This window comes from Phalacrocorax aristotelis, chromosome Z, assembly GCF_949628215.1.
Source record: "Phalacrocorax aristotelis chromosome Z, bGulAri2.1, whole genome shotgun sequence".
NCBI lineage: Eukaryota > Metazoa > Chordata > Aves > Suliformes > Phalacrocoracidae > Phalacrocorax > Phalacrocorax aristotelis.
The window spans coordinates 10,570,950-10,589,045 of NC_134311.1; the positions used below are offsets into that span (position 1 = coordinate 10,570,950).

General features: G+C 40.1%; 1 protein-coding gene across 2 annotated transcripts in view; it reads left to right on the top strand.

Annotated features, from left to right (window-relative positions):
- The first annotated feature begins 3,579 nt into the window (after positions 1-3,579).
- The window catches only part of TEK (TEK receptor tyrosine kinase), a 41,861-nt gene continuing 27,344 nt past the window's right edge, over positions 3,580-18,096 (top strand). For both annotated transcript variants that reach the window (XM_075078754.1, XM_075078756.1), the window contains exons 1-2: positions 3,580-4,457; positions 16,299-16,610. In XM_075078754.1, coding sequence (XP_074934855.1) covers positions 4,406-4,457; positions 16,299-16,610 — 364 coding nt within the window. In that variant the 5' untranslated portion in view covers positions 3,580-4,405. The remainder of the gene's footprint in view (positions 4,458-16,298; positions 16,611-18,096) is intronic.

Consider the following 18,096-nt stretch of genomic DNA (forward strand, 5'->3'; position numbering starts at 1 on the left):
ATGGGGTATACTAGGTTCCTTGCTTCTCGCTCTTGTGACTTCATATACGTGTTTGACATCATCAGTGGCCATCACCATTGCTGGCTCTTAACTTCACTTTTCGTACTTTCTTTCTCCAAATAATTTTTTTAAGTAGTGTTGGTCCCTTTTGTCGGTCCCTTTCCAGAGTACAGACCTCGGTCAAACAGCCTGATGTCCTTCGCAATGACTTTGTGGATACAGAGGCCGTAAAGTACTCCTGTGTTGTTTCATCAGCTGAACCTTCACCTTGAAAGAAACCTGAGATTCCCATGAGATCTTGTGTTTAATTCCACTGCAGTAAATTCCCTTTCATTTCACTAGCAAGGAAGAGAGGAAAGCAACAGCTCACTTTGGCTGAGGCTATTCTGCTCAGTACTCAGCCATTCTCCAGACTATGGTCTCCTAAAAATTCGAAAGAAGCTTCTTTCTGAGGAAAAAAAAAAAAAGCCATCAACACTGGGTAAAAAAACCTGAATATAGCTATGTCTGAAATACTGAGTTACCTTTTGAGTGTGCATATGCAGGAGAGGCAGTAGAAACTGCACCTCCACACCACAGGCTGCCAAGTCAAGAGAATGAGCTGCAACAAAAAGCAGACCCTGTTACCTTCTCTACCCCACCTTAAAGTTTCTCACAACCACCTATTACAATATCACCACCACTCCTTCACACTGTCCCTTCCACGTTAGTATGGCATGTAATGCAGAAACCTTTATCTCCCTCCAGTTGCTGTGCTGCCACTGCATTGCATAGGGATCGTCCTCATCCCGACCGCTTAAACCGGCAACAGCACGTGTCCTCTGACTGGCCACCTGGCTGCTACCTGTCGCTTCCAGGTGAGCCAAAACAGATGGCTGTGGTTGGCCTCCATGGCATAGAATGTCCTGTAGGGAGAACAGGATTTGTTTAAGAAAAAAAGCTTAAACTCCATCATTTATAAGCCTCTGCTTCACATTAGCTGATTGCAGAGAGTAGTAATTCCTAAAGTTCCTTTACTGCCTTCTACTTACACATATTAACATTATGTCAAGGCCAAAGTAATGGCTTGCTTCCAAAAAGCATAATACAGCCAGACACTGCAAGAGGATATGTGCTTTCTGCTAACACATCTACCTGATTAAAGTGGTGCAGAGGGGCATTGTTTCTTTTTCCTCCTCACATATTTCCATGTGCTACAGCATGGATGAATGGATTGTCCTTGAGACAAGTGTGCTGCTTATCTAAAGAGGAAAGCCTGGACTCACGAGTTCAGGACACTTGACATATCGTAAAATTAGCCTTCAGCAAATAGAGTTATGAAAAGCCATGTTTAATGCTAGGGTTATATTTACATGTTAAAAGACAATTTGTTTCCCTGCTGTAACTAGTCTAAAAACTCATGCGTGCCATTGTGATGGGTGTTCAGTTAGATGTGAATGCTGATATGTATTAATCAGCAGTTAACCACTAACAGAACTGATGATCCTGAGGGGAACATGTTAGAAATCGCATGGGGTTGGACAGGCTTTCTAAGTCTTTCCAAGTACCTTTAGAAAAGACAAAGGGTGTAGTCTACAGGGCTCAAATACAGCTACAAATGCACCTGAGGACATGCCATGGTGATGCTCATCAGCCAGCCCAGTAGTCAACAGCCTCTATTAGTCTCACCTGCAACAAAAGCTGGGGCAACTTGGTATCGTAGTTTACTCTTTCTGCCATCCTCACTTTTAGCCCAATTTTTTTTTACTGGGAACCTGGTTTTTCCAGAAGGCTAGTTCCAATTCTTCTGCTCTGTAGTAGTGAATGCAGGCTAAGTTTTAGGATCCTCTTGTTTCTAGATCTGCCAACGTAAGCTGAGGACAGGATAGCAAGAGACAGGCTCATGCATGGAATCCTGCCATGATACCCTTGCAGCTTGGTGGAGGGGACAGACAATTCTACTTCACTTCTGTGTTGTTCAGTAATCAGAGGGAAGATCAAATCATGCAGGTTTTTGTTCACAGGACCAAAACCTGATATGACCTACTTTCAGGAAGGTTCACATTCTCATAACATAAAATACAAGGATCAAAATACGGATGGTGGGGCTGGCAGTCACTAAAATATGAGTAAGAATAAACCAGAATAGTGAAATCCTTTAAATTCCACAGTCTAGCAAAAGCTTATCCTATGATTAATTTTTACTTCAGTGGGAGCAATAATCAAACTGTGTCACTTAAAGGCCTTCCAAAGAGACGCAGATCTAAGCTTAAACACTTACTGCACATAAACAAGTACTTAAATGTTAGCTGAATTCTGTGAATCATAGATGGTATTATTTATTTCTTCAGAAATGAAATTATAAAATGGAACACAAAACAAATATATGAGCCTGCTGAGGCTTCTATCCCAACCAAATTGTGCCTTGGGTAAGTACATATTTCGGCTTCAGCAAGTCTTTGCAACCTTCATGTATTTGTGGAGTATTGCATATTCAGCCTGTCAGAGATAGATACCTTGTCATGACAGATTAAATAACCAGTAGGCACAGGCTGCTTCTTCAAAAAATAGTGAATAGCTGAACTGCCCAGTTACAGATACTGCAAAACCAGTATCAGCTTCAGTTCTCACGCATTGCTTTGCGTTAGGTACATTTCTCCTCAGTGACCTGTTTATGCCCTGGGGAGTGAGATTTAAGTGAAAAGTTTAAAAACTCCTCTAAGCTCACAATAACAGTCTGGAGAACCACAGCCTTGACTGACATTGTTTATCCTCTCATTCCTCAGCAAATCAAAAGACACTAAAGAAATCATTAAGGATAGGCCGTGTTAGGATTAGGTTGAATGAGCAACAGAACACAGTTATCCACTACACAGGAAATATGACAATACTTAGTATCTGCTAATACACTGTTCTGATATTCTGATATTGGAGGGGCCTACACCAGCAGGCTTATAAAGGCTAACATGCACTTGGAGTGTGGATAATCACTGCCTTTTCATATCTGAGAGTAGAAGATATCCTCAAAAATCAAAGATGGACAAAATAGTTTGGTCTGGAACAAGACCAGGTAAATATCTTATATTCTGCACTCTTTAAGCCTCAAAATAGAACTTTACTAGTGTTTGGAGCCCACACAGTGTTTTTGTACCCAGAGGGTATTTTCAGTTTAAGTTCCTACTTGGTTTGGCTTTCAGTTATATTTTTGGGAGGGCAGGCAGCGTGTAAGGATCCAGGTTAATGCATTGAAATCTGCTGTAGGTGACACGCTTGTGTCCACATGGCAATAGTTCTTGGGTGTAAAGCACTTCCTCTGTGAAATCTACAACTGAAGGCTAAAAGGTCTTCCTAAGGAAATTAAATCAAAGTAGGCTCAACCCATAGCCCATTTCCAAAAATGATGCTGAACATTTGCTTTTCTATACTTCTGTAAAAGTCATTCTGGGTGTTAGCATCTTGGCAGAAGTACAGGACTTTCAAATGCTACATTGTCATGGGTTATATTTAGTCAAGTGGTAAATAAGATTGCCCTTTTTATGCAATTCTGTTCATATATCTGAGTGCTGCTTTTCCATTTATTTCTTTTTTTTTTTTGCATGTGGCTTTCTTTGTATTTTTTCCTCATGTTTTGTTTTAGATTCTTAGTTTTGAGACCCCCCCTGAGGCTTATGGCATTTTGATCCCACTGAAGTCATAATAACTCTGGGTGCAATTTATTATTGCAAGAAGTTCTCAGTCTGTTTCTAATTGTCAAACACAGAGAAAAATTGTTTCCAGTAGAGCACATGAACTAATGGAGTAATTTGCTGGACTGTGGCTGGCTTTGGTCTATACTGGATTCAGATGGTTGTTTAGTTCATCCTTTTATTACTGTGTGCTGAGATGTGTTGCAGCCAGCAGCTTACACGTGGATTAAATAAATAAGGGAAAAGATGATAGCACCCTGAGAAATTGGCAGATCTGCACTTTGAGAGGGGAGAGCTTTCCACCTACCATACCTACTGTACCTAGGTGGAGGACTGTTTTCTCGCAATCTCCCGCCTACTGGAGGATGCCATCATTGTTCCTGTTTTGCTGACTGTGACCAACAGCAGTCCCCTGCTTCTCCAGCAGCTCCAGATAACTGTTTTGATGTATTGCTGGATGGACGGGATTTGCACTGCCCTGCAGTCCTGCTGATACAAAAATGCCTTTAAGATCCTGCCTTTCCCATCCTAATCTACAAAGGAAACAGGAAAAAGGAACTTAAGCTCCCTGTACTCAGACAGCAATGAGACTGTTCCAGCTTGCTCCGGTGCTGTGGTTTCTTGCCTGTGACTTGTAAACAGCATACCATGCAGGAGAAAAGTAACCAGTAAACATCTAGCCCGAGAAAAGGATACTCAATGAGCAACTGTAAGAACTGGATGGATATATTTTGGAAAGCATGGACCCTTTAGCACACCTAGTTCTCTATGGATTCAGCCTGATGATTTCAGGTAAGCCTTTGCTTTAATATCTGTAGTCGACCCGTCATGACTTTCTTGTTTCTCATACGATGTGTAGACAAAATGCATGACTCCCCTACTCCTTACTTCTAGCACTTATCTTTATCGATTTAAGCACTTGTGTTTGTTTCAGTGACACCATTTATATCTGTGCAGTGCTTTCACGGCAGGACTGTGGCCAAGCTATTGGGGAGGATTTAGCTACATGTAGAATCTGCTGCTACCTCTGTTTAATGATTGAAGTCATCTGTTGACACGTACACATGTTGCAACAGTATTTCTCTTCTGTCTAATGGTATTAACTAATGGTAATAAAGCTCATTACTTTGAAACAATTGATGTCTTTCCCCAAAAATATCTGCTCTAAATACAGATTAAGTGTTGAGTCTTTCTGTGACTGACTTTATGAACTGGCTGTGTGGTAGGAAATGTTGACATTTCTAGGTTTTTTAGACAATTTTTTAGACAAGATTCCACAACTGGAATCTAGATTAAAATGAGTGGGCAAAAAGGGCAGAAAAATGCACATTATATGAGACCGATTAATAACACTTCATATGCAGCTAAAGAATGATTCAGTGTTATCAGCAAGTGTCATTAGTTCAGCAGTCGGAAGTTAGTCCTACGAGACACCTGCAGAAAGGTATACAGCAAGATTATACTGGTGCAAATTTAGTTTATAGTATTCAGAGCATTAATGTTAGAGATGTTTTGCTGAAGCAATCGCAAGCAGAGCCCTGAAGAAGCCTGTACTTTTCCCACTGGATTTTCAGTTGCCTAACATTTGAGTTTAGCTTTCACCACCCACATTTTGATTTTCTAGACAGCTTTTTCTGGGTAACATACCAAGCAAAATCTGTAAAAGAGAAATACAACTCACATGAAAACTTTAGACTCTTAACTCACTCCTAACCATTTCAGTGACATACGTATATGTTGTTCTAGTCCATCTCATAGTCAAAAGGTAATGTGCTGTAAAACTGCAGATTGTACTGCAATGAAAACCAGAAAGTAGCAAGAAAAGGCAGAAGTCCCCATTGCCATGTAACTTGCTTTCAATTTCCAGACCTTCTTGAAGAGCAGCATGTTAATAGCTAAGTGAAATTACAAACAAATCAGTCTGAGAAGTTACTTTCAGCATCTATAAGAAGTTAAATATTAATACATGCAAAAAATATGTTTAAAATCTGTTGAATGTGTGTTTGGAAGTATTCTTATCTAGCCATTGCTGTAATAGGTTGCATATTGTTTATCAATTCCTCTGTTGTGGCTTAAGTTTCTTGATTGTTTAGCTGCACATTCATTCAACCTATTTAGCCCTCAGATCACTTCCAGGTTTTCACTTTAAGGAGGTATCAAGTGCTGTAAGCATTAGGGATGGAGAAGAAAAGAAAGTCCAGTTGCCCCAACTCTTTTTCCTTGTCACTCCTGTTTCTCCACATGGTAACATGTACCTAACTGACACAGAAAGCAAGCAACGCTCCTTAAGTCACAAGCACAGGAGAAACAAATGTCGGGTCCAGAGATTAGCTACAAATATGGACAGTGCAGACAGCTCAGGACTGACGAGCTGCCAGTCAGTGCCTTTTCCACCAGGGCTGACCAGCGAGGTGTGTGCTGCAGTCACACCCATCTCAATAGATCTGTCAGCTTTCCCGCTTTTGTTTGAGAATGATATCATGTTTCCTGGGGCGAGTGGTGGAAGACAATGTGAGCCCGCTTTCCTCTAGATACTGCAGGCGGAGTTCAGGAAAGCAGGACTGACATTCCCTGAGCAGGGGAGGCTTTACACTCAGCGCAGGCAGTGAACTGGCCTAACCTTGTCCCTGGAGATCGTGGGCTCCTCTGGGTGTGTTGCTGGGTAGGCACAAAATCCACTCCACCCTTTTCTAAGGTGAAGACTGTTGGCTTGGTTCCCATTAGGAGAAATGGCTTTTCATTTAATTTTTTTTTTAATAACATTACCCCGTTTTCAGCTAGAGCTAAAGATCTGATTTGGAAGGTAATGGTAAAAATATACACAAATGCTCACTTTCGTACTGTATATACAGTACAGTCACTGCTTGCCATAGCAAATGTTCAATTAAACTGGCAAGAGGTTGAATTTAATCCTGTTGGGATCCTTGAAACTAGACTGAGCATCACCATGTGTTTTCCTTTTCATTGATTCTACTCCAGTCAACATATTGTAGAATCAAAATGATACTGGCATCTGTCCTGAAGTATGGATTCAAACTCCAGTGTCGTGGCTAGGCTGAGGACCAAGCAAGGAACAAGTGTCAGAACTTGCCTTTTGCCTCTTAACAACATCCTCAGATGGTCTGGAAATGTGCTTGCAGATTCTCACAGTGGGCAAACTCTCAGAAATGTTAATGTGTGGGACTTATTTAAGCAAGTTGGTCACCGTCACAAAGACATTTGTTGAAAACTGCAACAATTAAAATCAGTTTCAATCACATTTCTTCAACTGTTTCTGGCAGGACACAAATGCATTGTCAAATGTCTCGTTCTCTGAGACAGAGAGAATCCTCTGTTTTATAGCTTTGCTTTACCAATGATCTTAGATCCAGTAGGTTTCTAAAAATGCTGGATTTTTTTCTTTTATGTGATTTAGCTGTTGGACCCATATATGGTAAAAGACGCAAAAGCCTTTTAAGAAAGGATAACAGTGGAGCTAACAGTGCAGCAGCATTCAGTGGTAGCTCTCTAACATCCGTGTTGATGGCTGCATTTTCTTTGGGGTCAGTAGGTGTTATGAAAAAAACATAAATTGCATATATAGTCATTATTAGGTGACTCATGTACATATTAAGAAAGTTAAGGAGCTTTTAATGTACATTACGAGACACACAAGTACCATTGTGATGCTGTAGGCTCTTCAAAGTGACAAGAAATCATAATTTTTAGTTAGACTAGAACGTTCTTATAATTCTGTTTCAAGACTTGTTTTTCCTTGTGAAGCTTAACTTAACCTAAAGAAAACCTGTATTAATCTCTGGGCAACCTCTGGCCTGTAACAGTGAACATGAATGTCATTCTTCCCATAATTAAAGGGATGAGGCCTCTGTGAGTATCCTCAGAGTTGCTGTTGTCAGACCAAAACGGCACTTGAACTTAAAACAGCCTGTCCTATGGCTGCACTGCTGGGGTTTTGAGCCTCCCACAGCCAAAGCAGTGGACACAAACCACATCTGAGTTTTTAATCTCAGGTATTTCAAACATTAGACTAACACACAACCTTTCAGACACCTAAATTATCAAACTACTAATGAGAATTGCAAGAGAAATTTAAAAAGGTATTCATTCCTTATTCCTGAATTGTGATTGATTTGTGAGACCCAGCAATTGCATCTGCCTGCCACACTTAGGTTATTTGCCCAGAGGGAACAGTATCCTGGTGTCTTTTTCATGATTCTGAAATTTACATGGAATTTAGACTCTTCTTGAGAAATAGCCTTCGTCTAATCCAGAAATGATGGGCCTGCCACAGGAATCACTAGTTGAATCTCTGACTTGCTGAACGTTGGTATTTCTGCACAGTTCTGCTAGGACAACTGTGACCACACAGTCAATGGATCTGTTTTATGGGAGACAAAGAGGTGTTCTGTTTTAGTTACATTGATGGCTATATGTTTGCAAAGAAAAAAGTTCCAGCTGTGACCTAATTTGTTGCTCCCTGACACTGCAGCTGAAAGCCAAAAACGGCAGCTTCAGCCTGTGCAGGAACTCTGTGCACCTAAGCGGAGTCACAAAAGTAGAGTCACCTAAATGGAATTACAAAAGTGGACCGATTGTCTCCAGTTCTTTTGTTTTTAGCTTTAGAGCTTGCTTTTGGTGTGCGCCTGGTTCAGACCTAGTAAGGGGTAGAGTAGCTCTCAGGAAGCCTGTGTTCCCAAAGGCTATTTCAGCAGCTGGGAAGAGTCAGGAGTGAAAACGCATTGCATCAGACCCAGAGGAATCAAATCTAAAAGAGTGAAATGAAATCACACTACATTCACAAGTATTAACATATGCTATTGTTTTAGATACAAATTTCATATATATATATATATATACACACACACACATGTATTAGATTGTTTGGGTATTTAGTCATAATTAAGCTGGTTGGATGGATTACTTTTTTGCTGAAATTTCATTTCAGGGAGAAAACAAAGTTGTGACATTTTGCAGAGATGGTTTGATACCCACAAGAATTTAATCTGGAAGGCTTAATGTAGACAAGAGGGAACAATGAAGTCAGATTGGCTGCAGCTGAGCAGCTGGCTTCAGGGCAGGGGAGATGTGGAGTCAGTGCTTCATGTGCCTACAGTGAGAATTACCTGGTTTGGAAAACAGCTCTGTGTCAGTCACATAGACTGGAGCCTACTTGGCCCAGACCTGTCTCTTACACACACAAAAAACCTGCTCAGCTTTCCTTGGAAGACCAAGAAGTCATTGTGGTGTGGAGATTGTTGGGTAGGCACAAAAGAAATGAACCAAAAACGAATGCACCTACCACTTGTGTAGGATAGATATGTAGTTCCGTGGCCAGCTCCCAATATGATGCAAGATCATTCTGACACTGGAAGGATGAAAATCTGAGAGAAATTGCAATGCAGAACTGTCCTCCACAGACAGTACCTACACTGTGCTAGTGGCATGATTGTATTTAGGATGCTGTCCTACTGTGGTTTCACTGGAGCCACACAGGAAAGGACCAGCCTATGTCTGAACTGGAGACTTTCTTGTAAGCAGTTAGAAATGCTGATTGTTTTTTAGAGTACAGCTACTAATAGAGTCCAACTAACACCCAAACTAAGAAAATACACTAACAATGTTAAAATTTATTAGTTCATGTTATAATGAAGTAGGAAACCCCATCAAAATTAATTTTGTAATTCATCACTAGGAAATGCAAGCACTTTTAGGGTGTGAAGATATTAGGCATATACTAAGTTCTGAAAGGATTTTTGAAAGACAGGTTCACAAACTACATTTCTGTATTCAAGGGTAATATATGTAAGCTTTTTGCTTTAAGCTCAGTATTTTGCTTGCCTGGTATTTATTTACTTTTTTGCATTGTGTCAGCCTGTCTAATGAAGTGTCTTGGTTAATTTCCCCTTAGAGTGTAAGTCTCTGTTGACAATGCAGTTCCATCTGCACTTCTAATTGTGCTGATGGTTTTCTCTTGTATTATTTTCTGGCTGTACATCCCAGATCTGCTACTGCTACTGGTCAGGGATCTTAGCTTCGTTAGTCACAAAGCGTGCTTAGCACCAGAAACAACTCTACTCAGCAAAATCAGTAAGTGGCAAAGTGAGGGTACACTACTATATAGGCAAGAACCTATTAGAGTGTGTCAATCCAGCAGCCAATGCTCACAGACACTTCCAGACAGTTAACCTTATGTGTTTTGTAGGCACTGATATATCCTATGAAGATTACCTATGATATTTTGCATACTTCAGCTTGGCATCAGCCACAAACAACATTCAGTATACATACACAGTATACGTAGTAGCTTCATAATGCAACTTACAAGGACCACCCTTGTTATGGACTTGTTCATGCTTACTTGCAAGTACTTCCTTGACAGTAGTACCTGGATTTGCTTAGCTGCAAATCCAGCCAGATGTAGCCAAACTACAAGCCTGTCCTACCTGAGCTTTCACACATTCCTCATCCTTTTTAAGCATTACCTCACACATTGTCAGCTCATTGTTAAACAAGGAATTTCTGCTGATATGTTGCTTTCTGCTTTCCTTGCTTATGGTCAACCAGGCCGAAGGAGGAGTCATGAGAATGCATCTTTCTACATTTTGGTTACTTACAGACACACAGTTAGACACCCGTACTGGGAAATGCCCAACCAACTGCACTAGTGTTTCCTTTCCAGCTTCTTCATCCTAAAATATTGCTTTGATGGGTTGTGAAGCAGCTGAAATGTAGAGAAAACAATTTACTATATTTCACAGGAAGACAGTTGCATTTCCTTCAGCTGCTCCAGAGGTACCCAAAGGCCTGTAAGAAATCATTAGCCTTAGTAGCTTTGACAAACTATTTTACTTTTCATACTTGTGCTCTGGTCTTCCCACTACTACTAAGCAGCAAAGTGATGTTCTGTCACTAATTTTTTGTCTCTTATTAGTTTTATAATACCTTCCCTCCAGAAATAATGGCCTATTTCTAAGGGCAAGAGGTCTTGGTATTCTTTGAGCTGTGAGCCGTCCCACAGCTGCCCAGTTGCATCACGTAAGGTTCTTTCCATGAATGACAAGAAACCTTTTACTGGAAAACCTGACTTTTTTCTCATGTGAGCTGTTTTTCATCAGCATTTCTGTCTTTCTCTTTTGTTGCCCTGCTGCTGCTGCCGTGTGGCAGAGAATCTTAATCCGTTTGGGTAATAATAACTTCAGCCTTGTTTACCTGTGGAGGACTGAGCTGTCAGAGGATAACTTCACTCAGTGGGAGAAAATATCTGAGCTGCTGCTATTTTTGCAACCCAGATGAAGTCTCCAGGACACCAAAAGACTACTAAGCCCATAAAATGAATACATGATTTCAAAGCTCTCCCAAATAATTTACTTTTTTAGACAATAAGAAATAACCAAGATTGATAAGAGAAATGTTGAGTGCATGGGAAAAGAGGAAAAAAATATTGCCAAATTCTGGTGCAGTATATGTTCCACTCTTCATGTGAAAAATATGCCCAAAGAGTTAAAGTTCTGGGTTAGTTTCTGACTAGCTTTAAATTTTAGTAAGGAGTATTCGATGTTGGTGGTGTGTTTTTTTCTTTTTTTTAAGAGAGGGGAGTCATGGGGATTGGGTCTTTATTTTTTTAACTTATTCATATTTCACTTGCATGATTTCCATCCAGATTATCTTCCAAACTGGCTAGTTAGTTACTTAAAAAAAAAAAAAAAGGACCAATGTAATTTATTCAGTACTTCACTAAGAATTAATCAAATACCACACTTTTTAGCAAAGCTATTTACATGATTGCAATTTGTATTCCTAAATAATTCCTAAATTCTTTTAATGTGGTGTGTGATTGAACTTGCAACTACAAAACAAGACACAATGAGAATTATTGAGGTGCAGGCTATTTAGCTAGTTAAGTTTGTTCTAAATAAAAGCCTTATTCTTTCAAGCAGAGGAGTGTTTGGTGTTGCTTTTTAAGAGACCTGAAGGAAGAGGGTTTGATGACTTGGTGGTCTGGGACGTATGTTTCCATGAGTCTCAAAACAATTTTTAAATCCTGCAGTGTCATATGCAACTCAATGTTTTACTTCCAGCAAAACACCACACCTAAAGCACATATGCCATTTTTTCCCTGCTAGTATAATATCTATGTGTTTTACATTCATATTCCCAGAGAGTTAATAGCAGAAATAATTTGTGTTCCAAACAATAACAGTAAAAAAATAAAAAAGGAACTGCCTAAGCATTTCAGATTACATCACCTTTTACTCCCCTTGCTTCACCTGATGAAAAAGGGGTTGTAATTTACTGGAATTTTCTTCCTTCCACTTTTCTTTTAAATAATTAGTACTTTGAAAGAATCAATCTTTCCACTTACCTCTTACCGCAGCTCTTCTTTTTCCTCTGTTATGCTCCAAATGCCAAGGGAAGGACTTCAGGCTTATAGTCACTTCAAACAATTGATAATAAATATCTACAAATATGAGGAAAATAAATACATAATTACATTTGTAATGTGTAAACAATTTATTTCCTTCCACTGTTACTCAGTATTCATTAAAATCTAAAACATTTACTCAGAAATTTGCATTCTCAGTACACCTTGCAAATATGGACTAATGATTAAATATGTGTTTGGGGAGCAGTGAGGTATGGTTATCCTTTACTTTGACGGATCTGACTGGTCTGGCTGCTTGCTATGGCAGAGGAGTGTTAGCCGTTCCACTGTACCGAACACTTTTCCAGTTAACAGGCAATTTTGCAAAGGCATAACATTCGGTGGAAATTGTCTTGAATATTTCTGTTTTCCTGGGGACCAGACAAGGTTAGCAGTGTAAATATGCAAGTATTTGGGCAGGGAATTTCTGAGGTGAAAGGACAAATCACAACACTTTTCTATTCTAATAAGACTTGCTGTATGTACTCATATATAGCTTTAAACTATCTCAGCTCGAGATTGCTGCATTGTTTTATTCCCAAATTAGTGTCTAGCACCAATTCTGATCTAGGGAAGTGATGTTTTAAACTTTATCAGAGACTTTATTGCTCTTTGAGCAGACGTGTGTCTGGGATGTGTTCCAGGGAATTTCTGAGAGCTGTTTCTTGCAGCTGGTCCTGGCTGAGTTTTGTTGGTGCAACACAGCACAGAAGATGTGATGACTCTGTGCCTGTATGAATGGCAATTTGGTAGGGAATGAGAACACACAGGGACTGCAGACACACAGCACGATACACACTTATTACCTGTTCAGCACAATTTCCCCAGGCAAATAGGTACTACAGAAGCTGTGAAAAGATACAGCCAGGTATCACCTAGCAAGACACAATCCTGTAGTTAAGAGTGGGCCAAAAGGAACTGCAAACGTCTCCCTGCATTCATTTTGTTGTCTGGGTTATAGTGGGTGTGCTGTTATTTAAATGTACTGCTTTAGCAGATGCCATTTGCTCTGTGCTAAAGGGCTCAGAGCGCTGCACTGCAACTAGTGTTTTTCATAAATACTGGGCAATGAGTGCTCTCTGCATGGTATCTCCCATTTCCAGCATTAGACTTCTGCAAGTGCCCTCTTTTCTCAAAATCTATTTGCACACACAGCAAATTACCTTCCGGATGTCAGTTCTTCAAGGACCAGAACAGGAGTCAAAGGACTTTTTCAAGGAAGCACAGAGGATTGTCACTGATACAGAGACAGGCTGTTTCCTGCCTAAATTTGTTGTGCCTTTTTCAGAGAGCTAAATCCTGTTATCCTTATTTGGTCCTTACATACTCAAAGTCTTCATTAACATCAAGGGTAGGACTTGCCTAAGTTTTGTCAGAATAGGCAAACTCCTTTTCAGCAAAGACGGTTGGGTTAGTTTGAGTTGCATTACAAGAAAGAAATGCTGTAGAAATCCTGAAGCATAAAGCATATGTGCAATTTACAGTTTTCTGTGCTGTTTTTTTCTTCTACAATCTGAGGGCAACAGCTCTCAGTGAAGTCAAAGAAGGCCTTCCTATCACTGAAGAGGCCTTATGCTGACTTAAACATCTCCTGTGAGATTCTTCTTAGTTGAGTGAGTGGGTTGCCTTTAAGTCAATGCACGGCTGGGAGGCCTTTTTTTTTTTGTCAAAATGCACCTAAAACATAGCTTTTCTCAGTGCAAAACTTTCACTTAGATATATTTTAATTTGTGCTCACAATATATTCCAGCTGTAAAACCTTAGCTGCCAAATCATGCTTGGCATATGATTCCATACCTACACATAGATATTACTCCCGTTTAGACACAGAAAGGCCGCCTAGTGTTTCTCCAGGAAGTCATGAAGCTCCATTTGTGCTCTATCTGCCTCATGCAAGTGTCTGTGTTACTCTGCATTGTCTAATGTGACAAAAACCCATCTATATTTAGACAATCAGACACTATCCATCCACCAGTGGCTAGACTTTGATTCATCTGGAATAATCACAAGTATAAATAAGAAATATATCTGAGCAATGGCTGTTCTATACCTTGATTACATTATTTGTACAACTAAAATGAAACAGAAAAGTATGGAGCAAATGCCCTGATTCTGATGTGATATTGCTTTGCTATGTCTTGCACAGAGATCAAAGGCAACATGAAAACTAGTCCTCAAAACTCAGACTTCTACCACTTTTTCTCACGTACTAAAAGGTTCAGATGCAGGGAGGGGAAAGAGGTTTTATTTTCACCTTTCAATCTGTGTTGGAAGTCAGAGAAACAGAGAAATGCTAGAGAAATAGAACTGGAGCTCTGGACAAGCAGCCATCCTCTGAAGGACCTAAGAAACTTGGGCCCATACCTCTGTATTGGAAAGACAGTTGCAGCTCTGTGTCCTGTGGATGCAAGGCAGAAATGTCAAAATATTTCAGTTCTGATTTGCAGCACACTGCCAGATCTTGACACAGATAATCACGTCAAATCACCGAGTTTGGATCCTGATTTGGTTCCAAGTTTCACAAAAGTCTGCAGAAATCAGGATCTTGCAATTTATGATTTTAAGAATATCTCTACCTGTCATGTGAACCTTGCTGATATAAACTGAAGCCCTCTGCTTTCAACGTCGGTGACTGTTGAATTACATCTGCCTTCAGCTGATGCATCAGATGGATAGTAAGAGCACAAATGTTCCTCATATAAAAGTAAATAGGTTGAGATAAATGCCCCTAAAAATGAATGCACAAGTCTGCCCTCATTTCTACCACATGCTTCTTTAACTTTGTTCAAAAGGTCTATTTCAGTAGCATGCAGCAGGATGAATTGACTTCACTAACGCGCACCTTTATGCAATATTTCCTTTAATGGCCGTTGCATCCTTTCCAGAAGGTTTCATTTCTCCATTATGTAACTGCAAGTTATCTGGGCTGGCACATTAAAGGGTGGTAACTGTGGCAGGCTGGCTGGGTGTGGTGAGTGTCAGTGTGCTGTCAAGATACTTCAGTCCCCAGAGTGGTTGCTGGCACCGAAAGCAGAGGAGGAACTCCTCCCTTGGCCCCAAGCACTGCAGAGACACACGCAAAGGCTGCAGTCAGCACTAAGACCTTTTGACCTCCCTTATCTAAGACTATACCCTTTCCTTCCAATCAGAGAAACATTTGGAAGCTGAGTGGTGCTAAATATTGGGTGTCTGTGTAAATACAAAATATACTTGTATCCAAAGCAGGAAAATAGATGTGATGAATAAAAGAAATCAATTATTCTTCCTGTTTCAGCTGGAAAAAATGTTGCTGCTTCCCTTCTCCTTACCCTGAATTTCAAAAGTGAAGGGAAACGCCTGTTATTTGCAAATTGTTGGTTATAGAAGAGCTGTATTTCCCTCCTGCTATGCACATTTGAACAACTAAATCTGTAGCACTCTGCCAGAGACTGTTTTAATTAGGCTTGTATCTATAATTTTCAAAGAAATTCCATCTCCATATATTTCTGGCAGTTCTATTGATCAAAGGGAGACATTTTGATTTATTTAAAACTAAGCTCATTTTTAAAAATGGCTTTGCTACTGCCGCCAACGTGCTCTTTGTTTTTAAGAAAGTTTCTTTGTGCCATGGATCTTGCCGTTGTCTGTTAGGGCTTCGCATAGTTAACGTATGAATGATTATGAAATCATTAATACAAATTCATAAAATGGCTGACAAAAAACACTCCAAGTGTTCAAGGTACTACCAATTTGTATAAACAAAAGATGTATCTGCTTTACATCAACTGATACATATTAAATCCATGTAAAGGGCATAAAATTAACACTATTAAACTCATAACCTTATGATCAACTGGCCCAGTTACCAGGAAAGTGCCATACTGGAGGCAGTTAACGTACATGTCTAACTACCCAACAATCTATCTGCTTCTGCAGCCAATGGTTTTTCTTGGGCTTCTGCAGCCGCTCTTAAAAGAAATTCCACAAGTTTGCCAGACTTATTTCATCTTCTGAGAAGAACAAACTCCACCTTTTCATGACACAAAAAGTAAATCCTAAAGCGAATGTAGCAGACTAATTTATCTACAATTTTCCCATTTTGCACAAAAGCTGTGCAAGACACCAGCCAGAGAAATCCTGAGTACTGGGTGAAACAGATTATCTGGTGATTTGATCGGCCACATACTCAAACTCTGCAGTAAAATTTTTTCACCTGTTGCTTTTTTCCTTAGGCAAAGTGGAAGCGGCACTGGACCTCATACTGATCAATTCGTTCCCTATGGTGGGCAACTCCGAGACATCACTTATCTGTATCACTTCCAAGTGGCGTTCCCGTGAGTCTATCACAATAGATCGAGACCAGGAGGATGTGACAAACCAGCACCGGGAACCACTGGAAGTTAATGAAGATTCAAAGAGAGCAACAGCCAAAACAGTGGTGTGGAAGAGGGAACAGGCCAGTGAGACTATTGGAGCGTATTACTGCGAAGGGAGGCTCAGGGATGAGGTGACGAGGATACATACCATGAAAATGCCGCTGGGAGGTACTGTATGGTGGTCAGATCTGAATTTTGCATGTCACTGCTTGCCCAGTGGCGGTTATCCCTAGTTGACACAAGTGGGCACAAAAGGGGCTCCAGAGCAAGCAAGGCAGTCTGGAGTCAACAAAAATAGACTTGGCTGAAGCCCATGTTTTTTTTCTAAAGTGCAGAGACAACTGGTTGATAGTAGCTGCTCGTCATTTCCTTGTGGAAGTTAGTCAGACATCTGTAGGTATTCTGCCTGTATCTGGCTACTGCCAGGAACACAAAGTCAGGTGGCAAATAAGGTAAATGCCGGCCTCATCAACCCCATGAAGTAACACATACGGTAACTCCTGCACTGGGCTTTTCACATCCCAGACACTTGATTTCTAAACTCACTTGCATTTTAACATCTTGACAGGTCTGAGCTGTAGATAGCTAGACTTTACTTTTTTTTTTTTTTTTTTTTAAATAAATGGGAAACCTCAGCCTAGAAAATAACTGCCTTGCCTATGGTTCAGTAAATCTACAGATTGGCAACATTGGATCTGCACAGTCTGTGTCAGTATGAAAAGAACCCGATCCAGCTCAACATTGGAAAGAGACTCCAGAGAAGTGTCCCAAAATCTAAGGTTATTCATAAAAATCTACTATTGATTTCACTATTAACTTGGTTTTGATTTTAAGGCTATGCACCATAGAAAATGCAAACATGGCAGGGAGCTGGTGGGATGAGAAGGTGGGACTTCCAAGGCCCAGCACTCTGGCCATTAAAATGAATTTTCTGATGTGCAAAATTTCACTTGCCTCTGGACCTGATTAGACTTCTGGGACAAGTTCCAAAGCAAAGAGATCACCGTAAACTACAAAAAAAGTGTAAGAAATTTTGGCTAATTTTCTGCAGCAAATCAACTTTTCAAAACTTCAGGTGATTGTTAGCTGACTTCACTGTATTGCTAATGTTTTCTGCCATGGCAGCTGGTCTGTGAGGAGACATTTTTAATCTTTCTTTTTAAGGTTTTAGTAAAAGGAATTATCATTGTTGGTATCTCCTGAAATTATAGAGCAAATTTAGAAAAAGAGCTTTTTCATTTTTCTGAGCTACAGCTAGTGTCCATTTATTTTTTTTTAGTATGGGGACATTAAAAACAACGTGGGCAGGACAAGTGCATTTTTCTTTGGCTTATGTTTTCTCTGACCTAATTTGGTCTTTGAAGGTCACTAAGAAATCTCTGCCGATGCAGGCTGACAACTCCATTGTTTCAAAGAAGGCTGCAATAAGGAGGATGAGGAGATAAGATAACAGTCCATGGAAAGCCAATGTGACCCTGCCTGGGGCAGAATGCCAGTAAGCTTAGTGCATCTCTGGCTGTCCTGTAGAACAACCTCCATGGGTGGAAGAGTGTATTCTGAATCAATCAGTTTTTTGCACTTGGTCTCTGTGGACCTAGGAGCAGATAATTTAAAGTAAACAAACTTTGAGAGCTTCCAATGTGACAGAAATTGT